The sequence below is a fragment of the Aquarana catesbeiana genome, linkage group LG04, assembly GCF_042186555.1.
Source record: "Aquarana catesbeiana isolate 2022-GZ linkage group LG04, ASM4218655v1, whole genome shotgun sequence".
In the NCBI taxonomy this organism is placed as follows: domain Eukaryota; kingdom Metazoa; phylum Chordata; class Amphibia; order Anura; family Ranidae; genus Aquarana; species Aquarana catesbeiana.
The window spans coordinates 678606878-678634111 of NC_133327.1; the positions used below are offsets into that span (position 1 = coordinate 678606878).

General features: G+C 45.1%; 1 protein-coding gene across 2 annotated transcripts in view; it reads left to right on the forward strand.

The window, feature by feature from the left end:
• Positions 1 to 6177: 6177 nt before the first annotated feature.
• The window catches only part of MRPL14 (mitochondrial ribosomal protein L14), a 26267-nt gene continuing 5210 nt past the window's right edge, over positions 6178 to 27234 (forward strand). Inside the window, exons 1-2 of one of the 2 annotated variants that reach the window (XM_073628714.1) lie at positions 6178 to 6328; positions 19637 to 19718. In XM_073628714.1, coding sequence (XP_073484815.1) covers positions 19645 to 19718 — 74 coding nt within the window. In that variant the 5' untranslated portion in view covers positions 6178 to 6328; positions 19637 to 19644. Of the gene's footprint in view, positions 6394 to 19636; positions 19719 to 27234 lie in introns of both variants that reach the window. The other variant, XM_073628715.1, reaches the window with a different exon arrangement.

Consider the following 27234-nt stretch of genomic DNA (forward strand, 5'->3'; position numbering starts at 1 on the left):
TGAGAGGAGTTGGTGTATTTGGCGGTGAGAGGAGTTGGTGTATTTGTCGGTGAGAGGAGTTGGTGTATTTGGTGGTGAGAGTGGTTGGTGTATTTGGCGGTGAGAGGAGTTGGTGTATTTGGCGGTGAGAGGAGTTGGTGTATTTGGCGGTGAGAGTAGTTGGTGTATTTGGCGGTGAGAGGAGTTGGTGTATTTGGCGGTGAGAGGAGTTGGTGTATTTGGCGGTGAGAGTGGTTGGTGTATTTGGCGGTGAGAGGAGTTGGTGTATTTGGCGGTGAGAGGAGTTGGTGTATTTGGCGGTGAGAGTGGTTGGTGTATTTGGCGGTGAGAGTAGTTGGTGTATTTGGCGGTGAGAGGAGTTGGTGTATTTGGCGGTGAGAGGAGTTGGTGTATTTGGCGGTGAGAGTAGTTGGTGTATTTGGCGGTGAGAGTAGTTGGTGTATTTGGCGGTGAGAGGAGTTGGTGTATTTGGCGGTGAGAGGAGTTGGTGTATTTGGCGGTGAGAAGAGTTGGTGTATTTGGCGGTGAGAGGGGTTGGTGTATTTGGCGGTGAGAGTGGTTGGTGTATTTGGCGGTGAGAGGAGTTGGTGTATTTGGCGGTGAGAGGAGTTGGTGTATTTGGCGGTGAGAGTGGTTGGTGTATTTGGCGGTGAGAGTAGTTGGTGTATTTGGCGGTGAGAGTAGTTGGTGTATTTGGCGGTGAGAGGAGTTGGTGTATTTGGCGGTGAGAGGAGTTGGTTTATTTGGCGGTGAGAGGAGTTGGTGTATTTGGTGGTGAGAGGAGTTGGTGTATTTGGCGGTGAGAGTAGTTGGTGTATTTGGCGGTGAGAGTAGTTGGTGTATTTGGCGGTGAGAGGAGTTGGTGTATTTGGCGGTGAGAAGAGTTGGTGTATTTGGCGGTGAGAGTGGTTGGCGTATTTGGCGGTGAGAGTGGTTGGTGTATTTGGCGGTGAGAGGAGTTGGTGTATTTGGCGGTGAGAGTGGTTGGTGTATTTGGCGGTGAGAGGAGTTGGTGTATTTGGCGGTGAGAGGAGTTGGTGTATTTGGTGGTGAGAGGAGTTGGTGTATTTGGCGGTGAGAGGAGTTGATGTATTTGGCGGTGAGAGGAGTTGGTGTATTTGGCGGTGAGAGGAGTTGATGTATTTGGCGGTGAGAGTAGTTGGTGTATTTGGCGGTGAGAGGAGTTGATGTATTTGGCGGTGAGAGGAGTTGGTGTATTTGGAGGTGAGAGGAGTTGGTGTATTTGGCGGGGAGAGTAGTTGGTGTATTTGGCGGTGAGAGGAGTTGGTGTATTTGGAGGTGAGAGGAGTTGGTGTATTTGGCGGTGAGAGGAGTTGGTGTATTTGGAGGTGAGAGGAGTTGGTGTATTTGGCGGTGAGAGGAGTTGGTGTATTTGGCGGTGAGAGGAGTTGGTGTATTTGGCGGTGAGAGTAGTTGGTGTATTTGGCGGTGAGAGGAGTTGGTGTATTTGGCGGTGAGAGTAGTTGGTGTATTTGACGGTGAGAGGAGTTGGTGTATTTGGCGGTGAGAGGAGTTGGTGTATTTGGCGGTGAGAGGAGTTGGTGTATTTGGCGGGGAGAGTAGTTGGTGTATTTGGCGGTGAGAGGAGTTGGTGTATTTGGCGGTGAGAGTGGTTGGTGTATTTGGCGGTGAGAGTAGTTGGTGTATTTGGCGGTGAGAGGAGTTGGTGTATTTGGCGGTGAGAGGAGTTGGTGTATTTGGCGGTGAGAGGAGTTGGTGTATTTGGCGGTGAGAGGAGTTGGTGTATTTGGCGGTGAGAGGAGTTGGTGTATTTGGCAGTGAGAGGAGTTGGTGTATTTGGCGGTGAGAGGAGTTGGTGTATTTGGCGGTGAGAGGAGTTGGTGTATTTGGCGGTGAGAGGAGTTGGTGTATTTGGCGGTGAGAGGAGTTGGTGTATTTGGCGGTGAGAGGAGTTGGTGTATTTGTCGGTGAGAGGAGTTGGTGTATTTGGTGGTGAGAGTGGTTGGTGTATTTGGCGGTGAGAGGAGTTGGTGTATTTGGCGGTGAGAGGAGTTGGTGTATTTGGCGGTGAGAGTAGTTGGTGTATTTGGAGGTGAGAGGAGTTGGTGTATTTGGCGGTGAGAGGAGTTGGTGTATTTGGCGGTGAGAGTAGTTGGTGTATTTGGCGGTGAGAGGAGTTGGTGTATTTGGCGGTGAGAAGAGTTGGTGTATTTGGCGGTGAGAGTGGTTGGCGTATTTGGCGGTGAGAGTGGTTGGTGTATTTGGCGGTGAGAGGAGTTGGTGTATTTGGCGGTGAGAGTGGTTGGTGTATTTGGCGGTGAGAGGAGTTGGTGTATTTGGCGGTGAGAGGAGTTGGTGTATTTGGTGGTGAGAGGAGTTGGTGTATTTGGCGGTGAGAGGAGTTGATGTATTTGGCGGTGAGAGGAGTTGGTGTATTTGGCGGTGAGAGGAGTTGATGTATTTGGCGGTGAGAGTAGTTGGTGTATTTGGCGGTGAGAGGAGTTGATGTATTTGGCGGTGAGAGGAGTTGGTGTATTTGGCGGTGAGAGGAGTTGGTGTATTTGGAGGTGAGAGGAGTTGGTGTATTTGGCGGGGAGAGTAGTTGGTGTATTTGGCGGTGAGAGGAGTTGGTGTATTTGGAGGTGAGAGGAGTTGGTGTATTTGGCGGTGAGAGGAGTTGGTGTATTTGGCGGTGAGAGTAGTTGGTGTATTTGGCGGTGAGAGGAGTTGGTGTATTTGGCGGTGAGAGTAGTTGGTGTATTTGGCGGTGAGAGGAGTTGGTGTATTTGGCGGTGAGAGGAGTTGGTGTATTTGGCGGTGAGAGGAGTTGGTGTATTTGGCGGTGAGAGGAGTTGGTGTATTTGGCGGTGAGAGTAGTTGGTGTATTTGGCAGTGAGAGGAGTTGGTGTATTTGGCGGTGAGAGGAGTTGGTGTATTTGGCGGTGAGAGGAGTTGGTGTATTTGGCGGTGAGAGGAGTTGGTGTATTTGGCGGTGAGAGTAGTTGGTGTATTTGGCAGTGAGAGGAGTTGGTGTATTTGGCGGTGAGAGGAGTTGGTGTATTTGGCGGTGAGAGTAGTTGGTGTATTTGGCGGTGAGAGGAGTTGGTGTATTTGGCGGTGAGAGGAGTTGGTGTATTTGGCGGTGAGAGGAGTTGGTGTATTTGGCGGTGAGAGGAGTTGGTGTATTTGGCGGTGAGAGTGGTTGGTGTATTTGGCGGTGAGAGGAGTTGGTGTATTTGGCGGTGAGAGTAGTTGGTGTATTTGGCGGTGAGAGGAGTTGGTGTATTTGGCGGTGAGAGTGGTTGGTGTATTTGGCGGTGAGAGGGGTTGGTGTATTTGGCGGTGAGAGGAGTTGGTGTATTTGGCGGTGAGAGGAGTTGGTGTATTTGGCGGTGAGAGGAGTTGGTGTATTTGGCGGTGAGAGGAGTTGGTGTATTTGGCGGTGAGAGTAGTTGGTGTATTTGGCGGGGAGAGTAGTTGGTGTATTTGGCGGTGAGAGGAGTTGGTGTATTTGGCGGTGAGAGGAGTTGGCGTATTTGGCGGTGAGAGGAGTTGGCGTATTTGGCGGTGAGAGTAGTTGGTGTATTTGGCGGTGAGAGTAGTTGGTGTATTTGGCGGGGAGAGTAGTTGGTGTATTTGGCGGTGAGAGTAGTTGGTGTATTTGGCGGTGAGAGGAGTTGGTGTATTTGGCGGTGAGAGTGGTTGGTGTATTTGGCGGGGAGAGTGGTTGGTGTATTTGGCGGGGAGAGTGGTTGGTGTATTTGGCGGTGAGAGGAGTTGGTGTATTTGGCGGTGAGAGGAGTTGGTGTATTTGGCGGTGAGAGTGGTTGGTGTATTTGGCGGTGAGAGGAGTTGGTGTATTTGGCGGTGAGAGGAGTTGATGTATTTGGCGGTGAGAGGAGTTGGTGTATTTGGCGGTGAGAGGAGTTGGTGTATTTGGCGGTGAGAGGAGTTGGTGTATTTGGCGGTGAGAGTGGTTGGTGTATTTGGCGGTGAGAGGAGTTGGTGTATTTGGCGGTGAGAGGAGTTGATGTATTTGGCGGTGAGAGGAGTTGGTGTATTTGGCGGTGAGAGGAGTTGGTGTATTTGGCGGTGAGAGGAGTTGGTGTATTTGGCGGTGAGAGGAGTTGGTGTATTTGGCGGTGAGAGGAGTTGATGTATTTGGCGGTGAGAGTAGTTGGTGTATTTGGCGGTGAGAGGAGTTGGTGTATTTGGCGGTGAGAGTGGTTGGCGTATTTGGCGGTGAGAGGAGTTGGAGTATTTGGCGGTGAGAGGAGTTGGTGTATTTGGCGGTGAGAGTGGTTGGCGTATTTGGCGGTGAGAGTGGTTGGTGTATTTGGCGGTGAGAGGAGTTGGTGTATTTGGCGGTGAGAGTAGTTGGTGTATTTGGCGGTGAGAGTAGTTGGTGTATTTGGCGGGGAGAGTAGTTGGTGTATTTGGCGGTGAGAGGAGTTGGTGTATTTGGCGGTGAGAGTAGTTGGTGTATTTGGCGGTGAGAGTAGTTGGTGTATTTGGCGGGGAGAGTAGTTGGTGTATTTGGCGGTGAGAGGAGTTGGTGTATTTGGCGGTGAGAGGAGTTGGTGTATTTGGCGGTGAGAGTAGTTGGTGTATTTGGCGGTGAGAGGAGTTGGTGTATTTGGCGGTGAGAGGAGTTGGTGTATTTGGCGGTGAGAGTGGTTGGCGTATTTGGCGGTGAGAGTGGTTGGTGTATTTGGCGGTGAGAGGAGTTGGTGTATTTGGCGGTGAGAGTAGTTGGTGTATTTGGCGGTGAGAGTAGTTGGTGTATTTGGCGGGGAGAGTAGTTGGTGTATTTGGCGGTGAGAGTAGTTGGTGTATTTGGCGGTGAGAGGAGTTGGTGTATTTGGCGGTGAGAGGAGTTGGTGTATTTGGCGGTGAGAGTGGTTGGTGTATTTGGCGGTGAGAGGAGTTGGTGTATTTGGCGGTGAGAGGAGTTGGTGTATTTGGCGGTGAGAGGAGTTGGTGTATTTGGCGGTGAGAGGAGTTGGTGTATTTGGCGGTGAGAGGAGTTGGTGTATTTGGCGGTGAGAGGAGTTGGTGTATTTGGCGGGGAGAGTAGTTGGTGTATTTGGCGGTGAGAGGAGTTGGTGTATTTGGCGGTGAGAGGAGTTGGTGTATTTGGCGGTGAGAGGAGTTGGTGTATTTGGCGGTGAGAGTGGTTGGTGTATTTGGCGGGGAGAGTGGTTGGTGTATTTGGCGGTGAGAGGAGTTGGTGTATTTGGCGGTGAGAGTAGTTGGTGTATTTGGCGGGGAGAGTAGTTGGTGTATTTGGCGGGGAGAGTAGTTGGTGTATTTGGCGGTGAGAGTAGTTGGTGTATTTGGCGGTGAGAGTGTTTGGTGTATTTGGCGGTGAGAGGAGTTGGTGTATTTGGCGGTGAGAGTAGTTGGTGTATTTGGCGGGGAGAGTAGTTGGTGTATTTGGCGGTGAGAGTAGTTGGTGTATTTGGCGGTGAGAGTGGTTGGTGTATTTGGCGGTGAGAGGAGTTGGTGTATTTGGCGGTGAGAGGAGTTGGTGTATTTGGCGGTGAGAGGAGTTGGTGTATTTGGCGGTGAGAGGAGTTGGTGTATTTGGCGGTGAGAGTAGTTGGTGTATTTGGCGGGGAGAGTGGTTGGTGTATTTGGCGGTGAGAGGAGTTGGTGTATTTGGCGGTGAGAGGAGTTGGTGTATTTGGCGGTGAGAGGAGTTGGTGTATTTGGCGGTGAGAGGAGTTGGTGTATTTGGCGGTGAGAGGAGTTGGTGTATTTGGCGGTGAGAGGAGTTGGTGTATTTGATGCTGTTTATGTGACAATCTTACTTCAGATTGCGCGGGAAGACTCACATCCCCTGAAGTGAGAAGATAATGAACAGAACGATGTGTGGATAGGTATGTGATTGTGAACATAGTTCTACAAATACATTGTTCCGTACATTATCTTCTCAGTTCATGTTCATTGCTTTGAATCCGGTATGATAAAACTGTATTTTTGCTTAACTGTCCATGTATCTCATTTGGTTTATGTGTGTGAGACGGTCGGACGATATGACAGGGGATGGAAGTGTTCCCGCGCATGCGCACAGCTACCATAACAGTTGGAGAATTTGATGGATTGATTTTCGTGCCTTACACGAAGACCGCGCAGGCGCGGTGCGGCGGCAAGAGGAGTTGGTGTAGTAGTCGATGGCTGTTACGTCGCAATCCGAGAAAGCCCTGCTCGTGCCCGTGCTAGCGCATGCGCAGTACAAGCGGTTGGATTTTTTTTATTTTTTTTGGGGATAGGTTGGAGATTATGACAGAACACCGGGGACGAGCCCGTCTTGGGGCACCCACGTGATTGTACGTACGGAGCGGTGAGTAGAGTAACATGGCGGAGGGTGACCCCGGGGAGCCCGAAGGAACCTTCTATACCGGGCAGGTCCCACATATAACACACACCCGGGAGGGGGAGGAGCCTGAGAACTGTCTAGGCCTTGTTATATGTCAGTCCTGGGGGGAGGGGAGAGGACAGGTCCGTCCTGAGTCACCCCCAGACAGGAAGTGAGGGAGGAAATACTAAATGGGGACACCGGAGTACCATAGAGCTCCAGTTTGATGTAGAACTAAATTTTTCTATAAGTCTTGGATGGAGTGGAGGGAGATTAGACCCCCTGTCAGGTATTTCTTGTTGTCTGTGTCCCCATTATGGAGATTTGTCCTCTATTTGTCCTGATTTATCATTATCACAGAGAGAGAGAAAATCCCACGTGTTGTGTTGTCACCAGAACAGGAACAGAGGGAAAATCTTCCAATGGGGACACCAGTTCTGGGGATTTCCTCACTTCCTGTTTGGCTATGGGACAGGAAGTGACAGGAGATCCCCCCCCAATGGGGACACCGAGGGCAAAAAAAAAAAAATCAGGCAGAGGTCATAACCCTCCCTTATTATTATCCAAAATAGGAAAAAAAAGTTTTGTCTTTAGTTCTACTTTATTATTATTGTTATTATTAATATTTTTTATTATCAACAGCTTCAGCCCCGGAAGATTTACCCCCCTTCATGACCAGGCCATTTTTTTCTAATAGGGCACTGCGTTACTTTAACCACTTAAGGACCGGGCCTATTTTTCAATCTTGGTGTTTACAAGTTAAAATTTTTTTTTTTTTGCTAGAAAATTACTTAGAACCCCCAAACATATATATATAACATATTTTATATATATTTTCTTTTTTTTTCAGACACCCTAGAGAATAAAATGGTGGTCGTTGCAATGCTGTCTGCAAAAAAAAAAAAAAAAAAAAAAAAATATATATATATATATATATATATATATATATATATTTATATAATATAAATTTTATTTATAATTTTTTTCAGACACCCTAGAGAATAAAATGGCGGTCGTTGCAATACTTTCTGTCACGCCGTATTTGCGCAGCGGTCTTACAAGCGCACTTTTTTTTTTTTTTTTTTTGGAAAAAATTCACTTTTTTTAATTAAAAGAATAAGAACACAGTAAAGTTAGCCCAGTTTTTTTTTTTTTTCCATATTGTGAAAGATGATGTTACGCCGAGTAAATCGATACCCAACATGTCACGCTGTGGAATGGCGACAAACTTTGACCCTTAAAAAAAAAAAGAAAAATTTCCATAGGCGACGTTTAAAAAAAAAAAAATGTCCACGGGTTACATGTTTATAGTTACAGAGGAGGTCCAGGGCTATAACTATTGCTCTCGCTGTAACGATCGCGGCGATACCTCACATGTGTGTGTGCGGCTTGAACACCGTTTTCATATGCGGGAGCGACTTACGTAGGCTTTTCGCTTCTGCGCTTGAGCTCGGCGGGACGGGGCACTTTAAATTATTTTTTATTTTTTCTAATTTATTATACTTTTTTATTTTTTTACACTGTTCTTTTTTTTATTTAAAAAAAAAAAAAAAATGTAATCGCTTTTATTCCTATTACAAGGAATGTAAACATCACTTGTACAGTAATAGAAAAAAAAATCATGACAGGACCTCTTTAATGTGAGATCTGGGGGTCAAAAAGAAATAAAAAAAAATAAATAAATAAAAATAAAATGCAATAAAAAAAAAAATAAAATTATTTATTTTTTTAAATATTCCCCCCCCCCATTAAGACCTTTGGGCAGAAGCGACGTTTGATGTCGCTTCCGTCATCCAATGGTGTGGAGCCGAGTGTGGGGGGGGGGGTCATCTTTCCCTCATTTGACTTCCAGCCTCAGAGGGGAAAGGACCCGATCGTCTCCGGTAAGCGGCAGAGACCACCAGGGAAGGGGGCACCTTTCCCGCCACCGATAAAAGTGATCTCGTGGCGAATCCGCCGCAGAGACCACTTTTATCTGAAAACCTTCCAATTTTTGTTACTAGACACCTACAATTCGTTTCGTTCCGAATTCGTTTTTTTTTTTTTTTTTTTTTTCGACGAAATTCAACAGGTTCATTCATTTGGAAAAAAATAAAAATCGAAAGAAACAAAACCCGTTTTAACTAATTTTTTCCGAAAATCCAGATATTTGGAAATGCGAAAATCGGAAATTCAAAAACCCGAAAATAGGAACGAAAATCCGAAGATTCAAAAAGAACGAAAATTTAGAAAACCTGTAATAATAACTAACTAATGATAACTATTAACTGCTTCAGCCCCAGATGATTTTCCCCCCTTCCTGACCAGGCCATAATTTGCGATATGACACTGCGCCGCTTTATCTGACAATTGCGCAGTCGTGCGACACTACCCAAACAAAATCGACGTCCTTTCTTTTGGTGGTATTTGATCACCTCTGCCGTTTTTTTATTTTTTTGCGCTATAAACAAAAAAAAAAAAAGCGACAAATTAAAAAAAAAAAAAACAACTATATTTTATTTACTTTATGCTGTAATAAATATCCCCTCCCCCCCAAAAAACAAATCTTCATCAGTTTAGGCCGATATGTATTTTTCTACATATTTTTGGTAAAAAAAAAAAAAAAAAACGCAATAAGCGTATATTAAATGGTTTGCGCAAAAGTTTTTTTTTTTTTTTTTTTACGGTCGGCGGCTGGCTTTCTCATGAGCTCCTGGATCACTTTTTCCAAAGCGGCAGGGGCGGACGGACGTTCAAATCCCCCCCCCCACCCCCCGCCGGTGTTTCTCTTACCATTTTTACCGGCACGGGCCACCGCCTGTCCGCAGTGCATTGCGGGTGGGGCGGTCCTCGAGTGGTTATATAGTAGATTTATATCGCGACAACAGTTTGTGCAGCACTTTTGCTGCAGATAACAGATCAGGGTAAGGGCAATCGCAGAGGCCCTTTACCATGTGATCACCTGTGCCTCCCCGTCGGCGCAGCCCGGCCAGTGCCTAATCAGAATCCATGAATCAGACCGAGACAGAAGTAAAGTTAAATCACACTTGTTTAATAATAATGATAATAAGGTAAACAGAGTAAACGTAGTCAAAGCAAGCCAGAGTTCAGTAACCGGATCGGGTAGTCAGCCAAGCAAATGTCAGAGAGCCAGAGATCAACGTAGTAGTACAGCAAGCAGGATCAGGAGCGAGAAGGAACATCACCTGAGCAAGTCTTCAACAGGGACGCAAGAGAAAGTCTCTGTGATGTTGGCGAAGGCAGAGATGAAGTGAGCTGGATGACTTTAAGTAGGCAGGACTGACGAGCAGAATCATCAACAGCTGAGTCACTGTGGAGAGATAGGAGATGGCAGAGAAGGAAGGGCTGAGCCCAGCCCTGACAGTGCCTCCCCGTCGGTGCAGCCCGGCCAGCTCATGGTCAGTGAAGAAGCAAAATGACTTGCTTGCAAAATGTTACAACCGAAACTAAGAAAAACTTTTCTTTTTCATACTTCATGGGACACAGAGTCAGGCTAATATTCATTACCTGCTGGGTTATACTCCACCTCCCAGGTGAATGGACACTGGTAGACCAAAGATCTTCAGACAGGAAGTGATCCCCTATATAACCCCTCCCACACAGGAAGCACTTCAGTTTTTTTTTTTTACCAGTCTACAAGAGCTCCAGGTCTTTAGTCCCACAAACGGTTCTTAAATGAATCGAGGGATTGACCGATCGGATCCATTTGACACAGGCTTTATATGCTTAGATAAATGGTACCCGAGCCTCGCAAAGAAGTGTCCCGGGAGTGGAGAACTTGAAGGCAGATTACCTCAGCCGCCAGCAGATCTGCCCGGGGGAATGGCCTCTACACCCAGGGGTGTTCCAGGAAATTCGCAAGTGTTGGGGATGGTCAACCTATCGGCATCCAGATTCAACAACAAGCTACAGCAATTTGTGTCCCTAACAAGAGATCCTCTGGCAATTGGAGCAGATGCTCTGGTAGTTCCATGGAAGACAGTACTCCCTGGTTTATGCTTTCCCTCTGATCCCTCTCCTTCCACATTTGTTGTGCAGGATTCGGAAAGAGGGGGGTTTCCAGTCATTCTGGTGGCACCAGCCTGGCCCAGAAGGCCCTGGTTCCTGGAGATTGTGAGACAAAAGACGAGCCATGGACACTTTCACATCTCCGTGATCTACTGTCTCAAGGTCCAATAGTCCACCCCAATTTACAGTCTCTAAATTTGATAGCATGGCTATTGAAGCCAGGGTGTTAAAGGACCGTGGCATCTCGGGATCAGTGGTGTCTACCCTAGTGAATGCTAGGAAAGCTGTCAGTAGGAAGATTTATCATAAGGTCTGGAAGACTTGTATTGCGTGGTGTGAAGCCAGAAAATGGCATCCTCGGAAATACGTGATTGGGAGAATTCTCTCTTTTCTACAGCCAGCTGTGGAAATAAAATTGGCTTTGAGTAGAATCAGAGGTCAAGTTTGGGCCCTATCAGTATTCTTCCAAAGGCCTTTAGCCTCCCATTCACTTATCCGAACCTTTATGCAGGGGGTCAACTCTCTTGCTTCCCCCCCATTAGGTCACCTATTTGTCCTTGGGTCCTGAACTTGGTGTTGTCTTTGTTACAGAAACGACCATTGGCACCTATCCAGGAAGTTCCATTAGACTTGCTGTCACGTAAGCTAAGGCTTCCTGATGGCCATCTTCTCGGCTACAAGGGTGTCGGGCCTTCCAAGCAGGGAACCGTACTTGATCCTTCACCACGACAGGGTCGTGTTGCGACCTGTTCCATCCTTTTTGCCAAAAGTGGTGTCGGCCTTTCATTTAAATCAGGACATTATTTTGCCTTCTTTTTTTCTCTCAGCCTCGTTCAGCGGAAGAGAGACGACTGCATTCTTTGGACGTTGTCCAGGCAGTCAAGGTTTATTTGTCTAGAACTGCGGAGATCCGAGGATCAGACTCCTTTTTTTTTTTTTTGTTTTTTTGTTTTACCAAAAGGACCCAAAAAAGGATAGGCAGCTTCCAAAGCTTCCATTGCCAATTGGGTCCGTCAATTGGTCATTCAGGCCTACGGTCTGAAACGTAAAGCTCCTCCCTTTTAGGGTGAGAGCTCATTCTACCAAGGGGTGTAGGAACCTCCCTGGGCTTTTCGCCATCGGGTATCTGTGGCTCAGATTTGTAAGGCTGATACCTGGTCTTCAGTGCATACGTTCACAAAATTTGAATTTCGGCTGCAGTGTCCTGCCGGCTGCCGTATAAATTCTGATGGCTATTGTTTGGTGGGGTGTATCCCTCCCCTCAAGGCTATTGCTCTGGGACATCCCAGCAGGTAATGAATATTAGCCTGACTCTGTGTCCCATGATGTACTCAAAGAAAGGGATTTTACAGGTACCGTATATACTCGAGTCAAGCACTTTTCTGCAGCAAAAAATATCGTTTTCCAAACTGACTTTGGAACCCCGTATCTCGGGGCCACTTGGTGCTAGGAACCCCAAATCTGGTGTGCAAACCCAGCACTACAACAAATCCAAAGCTGGGGTTCCTAGCACCAAGTGGCCCCGAGATACGGGGCCCCAAAGTCGGTTTCGGAAAATGTCATTCTCTGCTGCAGAAAAGTGCTTGACGTTTTCCAAACCGAATTTGGGGCCCCGTATCTTGGGGCCACTTGGTGCTAGGAACCACAGCTTTGGATATATTGTAGTGCTATTTCCACTGGGTTTGCACACCAAATTTGGGATTCCTAATACCAAGTGGCCCCGAGATATGACGCCCCAAAGGCCGGCAACTGTGTCCATCTGCAGCAATGTCATTTCAGGACCCTTTGGGTCCAGAGACCCCAAATTTTGGCTGCAGCTAGGGGGCATCTAGGAACCCTTAACTACCGAGTTTGAAGTTCGGGGGACCTATGGCTGCAAATGAGCACAGTGAGGCTGCAAATGGGCACAGTGAGGCTGCAAATGGGCACAGTGAGGCTGCAAATGGGCACAGTGAGGCTGCAAATGGGCACAGTGAGGCTGCAAATGGGCATTGTTGACCCTCTTTTCCACTTACAGTAGCTGTGCATTTCTCACCCTAGGCTTATACTCGAGTCAATACGTTTTTCCCAGTTTTTCGTGGTAAAATTAGGTGCCTCGGCTTATATTCAGGTTGACATATACTCGAGTATATACGGTAATAATTTTAGTAAATATAAACCGCTAAATTCTCATCAGCAGTATATAGCAGTCTTGTGACTTCTATCAGTGTCTGGGTAAAGCTTGTAGGAGGAGTTTTCATTCTACTCTGACTGTCCTATGAGGCTGCAGGACCCCTGACCCTCTGTCTGGACAGTACTGATTGGCCCTGTGCTAAGCACATGCACCCTCTCAAAAAAAACAAACCTCTCTAGCAATACACACCAAACTGAGCGTGTGCAGAGTGCCCCCAAGGGCTCCGTGCTATCAGCAGATGGATTGGGGATGGTAAACAAAGGGGAGGATCAGAGAAGACAGGATCAAACAGCCTTTTTACACAATGCAGGGGATTAACCCCTTACGTTCCACAGTGAGTGTAACAAACATGTTTTACTGCATATACAGAACTGATTTTACTGGTGTGGGTTTAGTAACACTTTAAAAGCCCCTACAGGTCATCAGTTTAGATCAGGGGGGGTCTCAAACTGGCCGCCCTCCAGCTGTTGCGAAACTACAAGTCCCATCAGGCATTGCAAGGCTGACCATGACAAGCATAACTCCCACAGGCAGAGGCATGATGATAGGGTTTAAAGTGGTATTAACCCCTTCCCGCCGACCGTACGCACATCTGCGTCCTCGGCTTTCGGGGGTTATACCGGGATGATGCCCGCAGCTGCAGGCATCATCCCGGTACCGTTGTGTCGAGCAGGCGATCGGCTACCCGTATATAACAACTGATGTAGCTAAAAGCCGCTCGGCTGTTATACCGGAGGAGCGGGAGGGGACATCCCCCCCCCCCTCCCGCCGCACTTACCGGGTCTCCCGTGCGATCGGGCGGCCCGGTGTCCAATCGTCTGCCTCCGGCGGCTGGGGGCGGGCTGGAACGAAGCCGTGGGCGGCTTCGTTCCAGCCTTCTCAATGTAAACGCGGAAGCGACGTCATGACGTCACTTCCCGTTTACTCGGCTGCCAATGGCGCTGAATTTAAAAAAACACACAGTATTCAGAATCGCCGTTTTCTACGATCTGAATACTTTGAAGTGTAAAGGAGGGATGGGGGGTCTTTTAGACCCCTGATCCCTCCATAAAGAGTACCTGTCATCATCTATTACTGTCACAAGGGATGTTTACATTCCTTGTGACAGCAATAAAAGTAAAAAAAAAACATTTTTTTTTAAACACAATTTTTAAGTATAAAAATAAATAAAATAAATATAAAAAAAAATGTTTTTAAAGCGCCCCCGTCCCCGCGAGCTCGCGCAGCGAAGAAAACGCATACGGAAGTTGTGCACGCATATGTAAATGGTGTTCAAATCACACATGTGAGGTATCGCCGCGATCGTCAGAGCGAGAGCAATAATTCTAGCACTAGACCTCCTCTGTAACTCTAACCTGGTAACCATAAAAAATATTTTAAAGCGTCGCCTATGGAAATTCATAGCTACCATAGTTTGTCGTCATTCCACGAGTGCGTGCAATTATAAAGCCTGACATGTTTGGTATCTATTTACTCGGCGTAAAATCATCTTTCACATTATACAAAAAAATTGGGGTAACTTTACTGTTTGGATTTTTTTAAAATTCGTGGAAGTGTCTATTTTCCAAAAATTTGCGTTTAAAACACTGCTGCACAAATACCGTGTGATATAAAATATTGCAACAATCTCCATTTTATTCTTTAGATTCTCTGCTAAAAAAATATATATAATGTTTGGGGGTTCTAAGTAATTTTCTAGCAAAAAATATGGATTTTAACTTGTAAACACCAAATTTAAAAAAAATAGGCTTAGTCATGAAAGGGTTAAACCAAAAGTGTCATATGGTTTGGGTTTAATACTGCTTTTAAATGCATTTTTTTTTTTTTTTTTTTTTTTTTTTTAGGATCGTCAGCCCCATAATGGCCTCAATCTGGAAAATACTGCATTATGGCCAATAGATGGTGCTGACGATCCAAGGAAAAAAAAAACATTTTATAGGCAAATTACAGTAAATATTTGTGACTGCTTTGGAAATGATTGACACATTAGCTAACTTTTTTTTTTTTTTTTTTAATACATAGACCCCACCCCCAACGTAAAAAAAAAAAAAAAAAAATTAAGATTTAGAAAAATGTCAGCGAAAAAGTAAGACAGAGAATAAAAAAAACAAAAAGAGTCTATTAGTATTTTCCTTGGCCCTGAGAAAGTACCTATGCAGGGAAATAGCTGATGAAGGGGGCACCAGGGGCCACACAGTAAGTACCAAAGGCCCACGGCCTCAGAGACTGGGCCACCAGAGCTCCACCATAGAGCTCCTCGTTTTTTTACTAGATGGGCTCATTCCATCCTGATGTGATCAGAACAGAGGAAACGGCGTGGAGGGGGGAGGGGAGGACAGAAGACTCTGTACATCCTCATCCACTGTTTGCTTTCTCCTCCCTCTCTTCTTGGCAGGAGGGTGCTTGAAGCTCGGGGCCAATATTTACCCTCGCCGGGGGCCCCAAGAGCTCTTCATAGCACCAGGACATTAACCCCCGTCATTAGCAGGAAAGGTTTTAAAATCTGAACTCCGGCCAAAAATACAGAACTGGAAATAAAATAAATGAACACTAATGAAGTGTGTGCAGTGTGCGCCCGCTGCTGCTGCGGTACGTAATACTTTCAATCGACCCGTGCAGTACAGTCAGCACCGAACGTCGAACGCTGACACGTACAGATCACAGCGGGTTGCTTAATCTGCAGCGACTCCAGTTCGCTTTCAACGAATTGAAGGCGTTCTGTGATTGGAGGAGGCGCAGACGAACATCACAATCTCCCCTCCTCCGATCACAAAAAAACCCGCGCATTGCGCACATATCATTAGCGTTTGGTTTATTTTATTTTTGGCCGGAGTTAAGCTTTGAAGGGGATTTGCATTCTATGCATTAAGGTGAAAATCCTTCTGTAGTGCAGCGCACACCCCCCCAGATCCCCCTTTTACTTACCTGAACCCGGTCTTTCCAGCGACGGGGACGAGCACAGCAGCTCCAGCCAGTGTCTCGGGTCCTGATTGGATAGATTGATAGCAGCGCAGCCATTGGCTCCCGCTGCTGTCAATCAAATCCAAAGACGTGGGGGGGGGGGGGGGGGGGGCCGAGTCCTGCTGTCTGTGTCAATGGACGCAGCAACAGGACACGGGAGCGCGCCCGCACGAGTGCCCTCCGAGGGAGAGCGGCTCTCCAACGGGGCACTCGGGAAGAGGAGGAGTCAGGAACGCCGCTGAGGGACCCCAGAAGAGGAGGATCGGGGGCCACTCTGTGCGAAAACAAACTGCACAGAGGAGGCAAGTACGACATGTTTGTTTTTTTTGTTTTGTTTTTTTAAAAACGCGAGCCTTTACATATCCTTTAAACTGACCCTGTGCTCTGAGAAATGTAGAGATGGCTTCTGCTCACATCCTTCTGAAAATACCAGTTGCCTGGCTGTCCGTATCAAGCATGTAGCCAGTGAAGTCAGAAGTCCTGATTTCCTTGTTATGGGTCAGTGACTCGAGGTTGAATCCATTGGATCAGCAGCAGCAGCAGCATTGACATTCCTCACAGCTTCTGGCACATTTGTAATCTGGAGTGACGAGACCAAAATAGAGGTTTGTGGTCACAACCGTAAGCGATGTGAGGGGTTTACCAATTTACCCCCTTCCTGACCAGAGCACTTTTTGGGGTTCGGCACTGCGTCGCTTTAACTGACAGTTGCGCGGTCGTGCGACGTTATACCCAAACAAAATTGACGTCCTTTTTTCCCCACAAATAGAGCTTTCTTTTGGTGGTATTTGATCTCCTCTGTGGTTTTTATTTTTTGCGCTATAAACAAAAAAAAAACAACAATTTTGAAAAAAAAGCAATATTTTTTACTTTTTGCTATAATAAATATCCACCAAAAAAAATTAAAAAAAATTTCTTTCTCAGTTGAGGCCGATATGTATTCGTCTACATATTATTGGTAAAAAAAAATTTGCAATAAGCGTATATTGATTGGTTTGTGCGTCTACAAAATAAGGGATAGATTTTTGGCATATTTATTATTTTTTTATCAGTAATGGCGGTGATCTGCGATTTTTTTTATTTTTTTTTTTTATTTTTTTTTTTATCGTGACTGCGACATTATGGTGGACACTTTTGACACTATTTTGGGACCATTGTCATTTATACAGCGATCAGCGCTATAAAAATGCACTGATTACTGTGTAAATGACACTGTCATGGAAGGGGATAAACACTACGGGGCGATCAAGGGGTTAAGTGTGTCCTAGGGAGTGATTCTAATTTTGTGTACACACGGGCAGACTTTTCGACCGGACTGTTCCGACGGAACGAATCCGTCGGACAATCCGACCGTATGTGGGCTTCATCGGACCTTCAGCTGACTTTTTCTGTCGAAAATCAGACAGACTTTAGATTTGGAACGTGTTTCAAATCTTTCCGACGAATTCTAGTCCGGTCGAAAAATCCGTCGGTATGCTAGTCTGACGGACAAAAAAAAAAGGACGCAAGGGCAGCTATTGGCTACTGGCTATGAACTTCCTTATTCTAGTCCCTTCGTACGCCATCACGTTTAAACCAACGGACTTTCAACCGGACTTTAGTCCGTCCGTGTGTGGGAAAGTCCGGTCGTTTGAACGTCCGTCGAAAGTCCGCCGGAAAGACCGTCGGACCTTTTGATGCTGAAAAGTCCGCTCGTGTGTACGCGGCATAACTGTGGGGGGGGGGGGGATGGGCTTCCACTCACATGACAGCGATCACTGCTCCCGATGACATAGCGTATATTGATTGGTTTGCACAAAAGTTATCGCGTCTACAAACTATGGGATATTATGCTGCGCGGCTCCTGGACCTGCTGATTGGCTGCCGTTGTGTCCAATCACAGCGGGTCTCCGGCAGGTGCACACACGCGCCCCCCAGACTCGGGAAGAGGAAACCGGTACTAGAGCTGCACGATTAATCCTTAAGAGTCGAAATCGCGATCTTTTTCCCTTCCCGATCTTCAAAACAGCATGTCAGGATTCTTTCTAACAAGTGCAGAGAGTTCTCACAGCTGGAAAAAAAAAAAAATCCAGACAGCCTGCAAAGTTTTATTCCAACACTGCAATAAGTAGAAACAAAGTATCTTTTTTGTTCTTTTATCAAAGGAAAGCACTCCCGCAGTGTAGATAAGGGAATTTTAACCATTTAAAGACCCAACCTTTTCTGACATTTGTTGCCTGCACTAAAAATCATTATTTTCTGCTTTAAAATTACTTGGAGCACTCAAACATGAGATATATATATATATATATATATATAATATATTTTTTAGCAGAGACCCTAGAGAATAAAATAGCGGTTGTTGCAATATTTTATGTCACACCGTATTTGCGCAGCAGTTTTTCAAACACAATTTTTTTTTTTTTAAATACACTTTAATTAAAAAAAAAAACAAAAAACTAAACAGTAAAAGTTAGCCCAATTTTTAATTTTTTTTTTTGTATAACGTGAAAGATGATGTTACACCGCGAGAATCGCGATCTTTATTCTAAGCAAAAAAAAATCGTGATTCTCATTTTAGCCAGAATCGTGCAGCTCTAACAGGTACGTTGTTTTCGCGCAGCTGGGCCGTCCTGCCGCAGTAAATGCGCGGTGGGCAGTCCGGAAGCGGTTAAAGTGGTTGTAAAGTCAGAAGGTTTTAATCTAGTGCATTCTATGCATTAAGATAAAAAGCCTTCTGTGTACAGCAGCCGCCCCTAATACTTACCTGAGCCCCCTCTCTATCCAGCGATGTTGCAGGAGTGTCTCGGCTGCACGGGACTCTCCCTCCCTCATTGGCTGAGGCAGCAGCGCTGTGCCATCGGCTCCCACTGCTGCCAATCAAAATCAGTCAGCCAATGAGGAGAATAAGGGGGTGGCTCTGTGTCTGAATGGAAGCAGGGAGCTGTGACTCGGCTCGGGTGCCCCCTATGGCAAGCTGCTTGCTGCGGGGGGGGGGGCTGTAAATAGGAGGGGCCAGAAGCACCGAAGAGGGACCCGAGAAGAGGAGGATCGGGGCCGCTCGGTGCAAAACCAACTGCACAGAGGAGGGTAAGTATAACATGTTTGTTATTTTTAACTAAAAGAAAAATTAGACTTTAGTATCACTTTATTATCATCGAGCCGCTCTGGGGAGATCTCAATTCTTTTTTGAGCGCATCTGTATACTTAAAGCGGAGTTCCACTTTAAAAAAAAAAAAAAAAAAATTAAAAGTCAGCAGCTACAAATACTGCAGCTGCTGACTTTTAATAATCGGACACTTACCCGTCCCCGGGATCCAGCGATGTGGGGGAACAAAGCCCCGTTCCTCTCTGTGGCGCCGGCATTGTCACCGTGGGCACCCGGATGTGGCTTCACAGCTGGGCGCGCACCGCGCGGCGCGCTGTGACTGGCTGGGCAATCATCTGGGACCTGTGACGTGTCCCAGGTGACTGCCGAGAGGGAGGGGGGAGAGAGGTGATCTCCCTTCTGGTGCCGCGGTGCACCGGGAGGAAGTGGGAGCTGGAATCCTCTAAAAAGAGGGTGTCCGCTCCCCCCCCCCCCCCCAAAAAAAAAAGTGACATGCCAGATGTAGCATGTCAGGGGGTCACCTTCCCTTAAAGCGGAAGTTTCGTTTTTGGGTGGAACTCTGCTTTAACCCTATGTGTATCCTTTTGGTGATGTTGGGGGAGGGGGCAGCCCTCCTATTCCTCGTGGATTGATCACCACTGGCAGAGATAATCACACGGGTGTAATATATTAATGACTGTTGCATCACATCCACAGCTCTCATCTAGATATTTAACTTACCATACAGACTGCAGATATTGGCCCCTATTCAGAAACCGTTATTAGTATAAAAGAATGGGATTTCCTTGTTATAAATAATTGTAGTGTTGGGTCCCATTAATCTCTCGGAGCATTGCAGCCAGTAGGGCAGATGGTGGCCAGTCAGGTCAGACTCGTGTGTGGACAAATTGTATGGGGGGGGGGTCACATGGGTCACGCAGGTTGTCGGCCCGTCATTGGACGATCATTTATATCTCTACTGTACACAAAGCCTGAATTGTCTTTACTTACCAGACCGCCCTCTGCGGTACTGAGCTGTCCGATCGCTGAGACTGATCTCTGATCTGTGTGTGTGTGTCTGCAGGAAGCAGCATGGCCTTGTTACACCGAGCCGCCCGACTCCTCGTCTGCCAGACCTGGACTACCATTAACACGCAGACGTTCAGGTAAATAAAGCTTTACTGTGTCCCTGTGCTCTTATTGTATACACATCTCTCACGATCATACACAATGTTATATTTGTTTGTTTGTTTCTTTTCTTTTACTGGAGATTTTAATAAAGTTTTCCGATATAACAAGGGAAAAAAAACGGCACAGAAACGAAATGTGCACTTATCCCCTTGTTTGCCTTAGGCCCCTTTCACACGATCAGCCCGCTCAGATCCGCCCATCCGTTTTTTCAGGCGAATCAGAGCGGGCCACCCGTTGACTTCTATGGGCAGGCAGTTGTCAGCGGTGACACCCCCCACCCCCCCCCCCCCCCCCCCCCCCCGACTGCCGTCCGATCCAATTAAGATCCGCTCAAAACAGTCTGATGGCGATATGTTCGCCATCCATCGATTGGATGAAAACAGACAGGCGGATTTGGAGACAGCGGAGCTCTGACAGGTCCGTCCCTGCACAGTGAACTGATCTGCCCCGTTCAAAAGGGGCCTAAACTTTTTTTCTGACCTTTGTTGCTTTAAAAGTTAAAATCTATATTTTTTTTGCTAAAACCCCCAAACATTATATATATATATATATATATATATATATATATATATATATATATATATATATATATATATATATATATATATATATATATATATTAAACATAAAAATAAATATATAGATATAGAGGAGGATATATATATATATATATATATATATATATATATATATATATATATATATATATATATATATATATATTCAAACTTTGGGTGGGTTACTGCCTTTTCTCTGTCCTTGCTGTAGGGCTGGAATAGTGTCGAGGTGGACTCCCTGTTCTCCACCAATATCCATTAAACATAAACGAAGGGACACGTTCTCCAATGCAAATGTATTTTTACTGAATCTTCAAGTCATCAAAATCGTCAGATCATGTACATCAATTGACAAATTCGTTAATTCGGAAATATCCAAATTAACGAAAACCTGTTTAGCGAATGTTTCAGAAAATTCGTAAATTCGAAAACCCGAAAATTCTAAAGTTTTTAAATAATAACTAACTAATAATAACTTGACTACTACTAACTATTTAATTATAGGTATTGGAACTTCCTTTCAAATTTGGCTGTTAAGAGAAGGAAACGAATACGAATTCATCCGAAGTTACGAATTATCCGAAAAAATGAATGCCGCATCTAAATGTATGGAACGTAACAAATTAATAATAATAAATGACAATAATAAAAAACTTTTTATTAAGTTACTTAAGTGACCCCTTCAGTTACTTAAGGGGTTAAGCGTGTCCTAGAAAAACCCTGAACCCTCCACTTCCTGTATCCCCTCCTCTGTACTGACCACGATAACCAGGGCTGCTCAGGCCTGATCACCGTGGTCAGAGTGCGTCCCTCCATCATACACTGCCCGGCTCACCCCCCTTTTTCCTGTCTGTCAGCTGTGTGTCTGTCTTCGCCCTGCCCCTACTATTAAAAATAAAAGCCTACAATGGTCCCTGCCAGCCCCTCCATTAAAGGCTGGCATACCTCACTAAGTCCTTTGCAAAAACGAGCGTTCTAAATACCGAATTTGAGCTGTCTTCAGGCCGGTCACGTGACTCGCGGCCGCTTTCCATCTCCAAGACAGAGCTTCTGTGGAGGAGACGAGCAGACACGTGATCTTCCCCAGATGACATCAGATGAAGATCACGGCTCCTCCCGCAGAAGACATCCATCGGAGCTGTAAAGCGGCCGCGAGTCACGTGACCGCCTGAAGTCAGCTCAAATTCGGTATTTAGAACGCTCGATTTTTTTTTTTTTTTTTTTTTTTTTTTTAAACTTGCATAGTGTGCTATGCCAGCCTCTAATAGAGGGGCTGGCATAGTCTTATATAAATGGGTTAACAAACCCATTAATTCGTTCCATTCCACTCGTTTTAGATGCGGCATTCATTATTTCGGATGAATTCGTATTCGTTACGTTCACTAACAGCCAAATGTGAAAGGAAATTCCAATACCTATAATTTAATAGTTATTAGTTATTCTTTCGAATTTTTGGATTTTTTTTTTTTAATTTTACGAATTGCGATCATAACGAATGAGCCGGAAAAAAAACCCAAATGAAAACGAACACATTTTTCGGCAGTGCACATGTCTAATTTGTGTACGGTCGGCATGAAGGGGTTAAAATAACAGTACACATTGTACAAAGATTGCTCCCCAAATGCAAAATGAGAGCGCGGCAACAGTCCAATACTGTGATATGGGTAAAGCAGAACTTACAGAACATCAATTTTGTAAGAATAGGTTGAGCATCAAAGACATAAGGCGGGTCACGTGTGCACGAAAAGGAGCCAAAGCAAAGATGGCATCCGGGCTATCGAGGCAATATCGTGCAGTCAAAACTAGAGGTCGACCGATATGGGTTTTTCTCTGGCCGATGCCGATGCCGATATTTAGAAATCGCGGTGGCCGATGGCCGATATGTGATGCCGATTTTTTTGGGCCGATATATTTGGCCGATTTTTTTTTTTTCTTTTTTCCCTTCATCTCATAAAATCTAACAGTTAGATTTTTACACTGGGGAGTTTTTCAGGCGCTTTTGGGCTAAAAATAGCACCTGTAAAGTGCCTGTAAAACGGCTCCCCTGCAGTCTCAGTGTGATATCCTGAGTGCTTTCACACTGAGGTGATGCGCTGGCAGGATGTAAAAAAAGTCCTGCAAACGGCATCTTTGGAGCGGTGCAATACCGCTCCTCCACCACTCCTGCCCATTGAAATTAATGTGCACCGCTGCCGAAGCGCCTGCAAAGCGTTTTGGCAGCGACGCTTCAGGGGCGCATTTAACCCCTTCCTCGGCCGCTAGCTGGGTTATAAGCGCCCCGCTAGCAGCCGAATAGCGCCTCTAAAATGACGGTAAAGCGCCGCCAAAACTAGCAGCGTTTTACCATCAACGCATGCCTGCTCCAGTGTGAAAGCAACCTTAAGTAATACAGAAATTTTTTTTCATTTAAACATTAAACAAAACAAACCTCCAATCAGTTCACTTGTATGTATAATTTAGAAAACGAAAAAAAAAAAAAAAAAAAAAAAAAAACTATCTTAAATATTAAATACACAAAAACAGGTAATCAAAACTTTTGGACGAAAAAAAATGGGCTAACTTTACTGCTTAGGTTTTTTTTTTTAATTCATTACTGTATTTTTTTTTTTTTAAATTGCGTTTGAAAGACCGCTGCGCAAATACCGTGTGACATAAAATATTGCAACAATCACCATTTTATTCCCTAGGGTCTCTGCTAAAAAAATATATATAATGTTTGGGGGTTCTAAGTGATTTTCTAGCAGAAAATACAGGATTTTTACTTGTAAGCAACAAGTGTCAGAAAAGATTTAGTCTTTAAATGGTTAAACTGAAAACTTCTCCACGGAGTTCAGTCTATTGATAAAAAGAACCTGAAAGATACAATGTATCTTCTTATCAGACTTGGCAGGCTGCCCAGAGGAGGAGAGAAGAAAACTTCACAGATAACTTAAGGCAACTTGCATTAACTTCTATTACAGAAGTCATTTGCAAGTCACGGCTGAAGTTACAATCGGCCTTTTTTATCAGCACAATCGGCCGATGCCGATTAAGTAAATAACGCCAAATATCGGCCGATATATCGGCCGGCCGATATATCGGTCGACCTCTAGTCAAAACCGCCAATGTCTCTGCGATTCCGTAGTACAAATGAAAGATATGAGTGGGGGGGGCTGGCTAAAAAAAAAAATTAATTGGCCTACCCTGTTCCTCTGGAGCCTAGAGGAGCTTAACCACTTCTGCCCCGGAAGAATTTACCCCCCTTCCTGACCAGAGCATTTTTTTGCGATTTGGCACTGTGTTGCTTTAACTGACAATTGCGCGGTCGTGCGACGCTGTACCCAAACAAAATTGACGTCCTTTTTTTTCCCCCCCACAAATAGAGCTTTCTTTTGGTGGTATTTGATCACCTCTGCGGTTTTTATTTTTTGCGCTATAAACAAAAAAAAAAAAGACAATTTTGAAAAAAAACTAACATACACATATGTGGTATCGCTGCGATCATCGGGAGCAGGAGAAATTTATTTTTGGGTCGTCCTTTGGTGATAGCATGAAATATGCGGCTAAATTTAAAAAAAAAAAAAAATTTCTTTTTTTTTACAATTTTTGGGCCAGTTTTTTTTTTCCTTTTTGATAAAAAATAAAAATAAAAAAATAGGAGAGATCCATTACCATTCACCACCAAAAGAAAGGTCGATTTTGTCCTGAAAAAAAAAATGCGGTATAATCCCCCTGGAGGCACAAAGTAGTTATGACGATATGTACAGTCCTTACTAAGGCTACTTTTCACTCTGGGGCGCGGGGGGGGAGTGCGTTAGCGGTAAAGCGCCGCTTTACCGTCGTTTTAGCAGCTCCTTTAGGCCGCTGGCAGAGGAGCTTTTAACCCCCCCGCTAGCGGCCGAAGAAAGGGTTAAAAGCGCCCGTCTTTGCAGGCACTTTGGCTGCCCATTTATTTCAATGAGCAGGGTGTGTTGTGGGACGCCGCTCCCAAAACCGCCCCAAAGTCGCTGCTTGCAGGATTTTTTTTTTTTTTTCCCTGTCCTGCAAGCGCACCGCCCCAGTGTGAAAGCACTGTGGCTTTCACACTGGGTAGCATGAGAGTTGCTTTTCTGGCACTTTACAGGCGCTATTGTTAGCGCTCAAATGCCTGAAAAGTGCCCCAGTATGAAAGGGGTCTAAATGTCAAAGTTACAAAATTGTGCTCAGGCATTAACGTTTGTTTTGCTCTTAGGTGGGAAGGGGGTTACGATTAGTTAAGGTTACCCCTGCTGTAAACTTTCATAGTGCAGTGACATCTGAAGGCTTATTTTATCAGTGGAGCCTCCAGACTATGATCTCTATGTAATAACTGACACCGTGATCACATGGTTTGGAAAGCACACTGATTGGTTCCCGATCGTCAGTGTTAACTGAGATTGACAGCCATCAGCTGTGCAGTGTGGCGGCTGTTGGCTCTCAACGGGGAGGATGTTTATTTAACTGCTTCCCGACCAACCGCCACAGTTATACTGCGGCAGGTTGGCTCCGCGAGCCGAGGTAGCTATACATTCGGCTCGCGTTGTCGGGATGGCCGGGGGTGCCGGTGCTCGTGGCCGACGGTCGCAATGACCGGCGGCCACGAGCGATCGTGAAGAGGAGAGACAGAACAGGGACGAGTGTCTGTTCTGACAGGAGTGACAGATCGTGTGTTCTTATTAGCTAGGAACCACGATCCGTCACTTCCTCCAGTCAGTCCCCTCCCGCTACACAGTCCCCTCCCCCTTCAGTTAGAAACACCTCCCAGGGAACACAGTTAACCCCTTGATCACCCCCCTAGTGTTAACCCCTCCCCTGCCAGTGACATTTTTACAGTAATCAGTGCATTTTTATAGCATTGATCGCTGTATTAATGACAATGGTCCCAAAAATGTGTCCGCCATAATGTCACAGTCACGATAAAAATCGCAGATCGCCGCCATTACTAGTTAAAAAAAAAATTATAATAAAAAAAAAAGCTATAAATCTATTCCCTATTTTGTAGACGCTATAACTTTTGCGCAAACCAATCAATATACGCTTATTGCGATTTTTTTTTTTTTTTACCAAAAATATGTAGAAGAATACATATCTGCCTAAACTGAGGAAAAAAATAGTTTTTTTATATATTTTTTGGGGATATTTATTATAGCAAAAAATAATGCGTGTTTTTTTTTTTTTAAATTGTCGCTCTGTTTTTGTTTATAGCGCAAAAAATAAAAACCGCAGAGGTGATCGAATACCACCAAAAGAAAGCTCTATTTGTGGGGAAAAAGGACGTCAATTTTGTTTGGGTGCAACGTCGCACGATCGCGCAATTGTCAGTTAAAGAGACGCAGTGCCGAATCGCAAAAAGTGCTTTGGTCAGGAAGGGGGTAAAATCTTCCGGGGCTGAAGTGGTTAACATCTCTCTAGCAGGGGGCATTATGCTTGGAAACTTTTATTATATGATTTATGGGTGGGAAGGGGGGTAATAAAATTTGGAACACGCTTCTTCAGGGTCTCCTGTCTAATCTGGACACAGACAGTCATAAATCTGACACGGGATCTTCCGTACTTTATCCTAGATTAACCACTTAAGGACCGGAAGGATTTGCCCCCTTAATGACCAGGCCATTTTTTTTGCAATCCGGCAATACGTCGCTTTTACTGACAATTGCGCAGTCATGCGACGCTGTACAAAAAACAAAACCTAATGTCCTTTTTTTTTTTTCCCCCACAAATAGAGCTTTCTTTTGGTGGTATTTGATCGCCTCTGCGTTTTTTCATTTTTTGGACTGTAAACAAAAAAAGAGCGACAATTTTGGGAAAAAAAACAATATTTTGTACTTTTTGCTATAATTAATATAAAAAAAATTGAAACAAATTTCTTCATCAGTTTAGGCCGATATGTATTCTTCAACGTATTTTTGGTAAAAAAAAAAAAAAAAAAAGCGTATATTGATTGGTTTGCACAAAAGTTATGGCGTCTACAAAATAGGGGATAGATTTATGGCATTTTTATTATAGTTTTTTTTTTTTTTTTTTTTAAGCAGGATTTTTTTGATTTTTGACACTTTTTGGGACCAGTGACATACAGCGATCAGTGCTATAAAAATAGCCACTGATTACTGTATAAATGTCACTGGCAGGAAGGGGTTAACACGAGGGGGCGATCAAGGGGGTAATTGTGTTCCCTAGGGAGGTGTTTCTAACATGGGGGGGGGGGGGCGGACTGACTAGAAGTACAGAGACATCGCTGTTCCTGATCAGTAGGAACAGCAGATCTCTCTCTCTACTTCCCTAACAGAACAGCGATCTTCTGTTTACATTGACAGATCCCAGTTCTGGCTCCCTAAGGAGCGATCACGGGTCGCCGGCGGACATCGCGGCCACCCGCATCGGCTCCGGCGTCACGGACGTGCACGTGTGCCCCCCTAGAGCTCTTTAAACAGCCGACGTACACCTAAGGCGGTTCGCACAGGGGAGCCAACCTGCAGCAGTACGGCGGCGGCTGGTCGGCAAGTGGTTAAAGAAACTCAAAGTTTAGACTGGAGCGGCACATAAGTCGTTCATACGATCTATAATGTAACACGGCGTGTAATCGTTTGGCTGGCGCTGATAGTGATATCATAAATATGTTACAATTACATTCCATCTTCTGTTTAATCACTCTCAGTCTCAGATATCGGGTGCAGAATAAATAAACAGTTATTCTTCAGTATTGATATTATTAATGCACTTAATACAATCTGATAAAGACAAAGTTTGATAGGATATAAGAGTGATAAGCAGACGCCGACTGTTTATGAATATATAAAAACCAGCAGAATAAGTAAGCGGAGAGGGGCGATATATAGCGATGGAAAGACGACAGAATCATCTGCACCGGGATTCCCTGTCTTTATACCAAGTAAACCTGAGATTATTAGAACAGGAAAAGGAAAAGACTGTGGAGGAT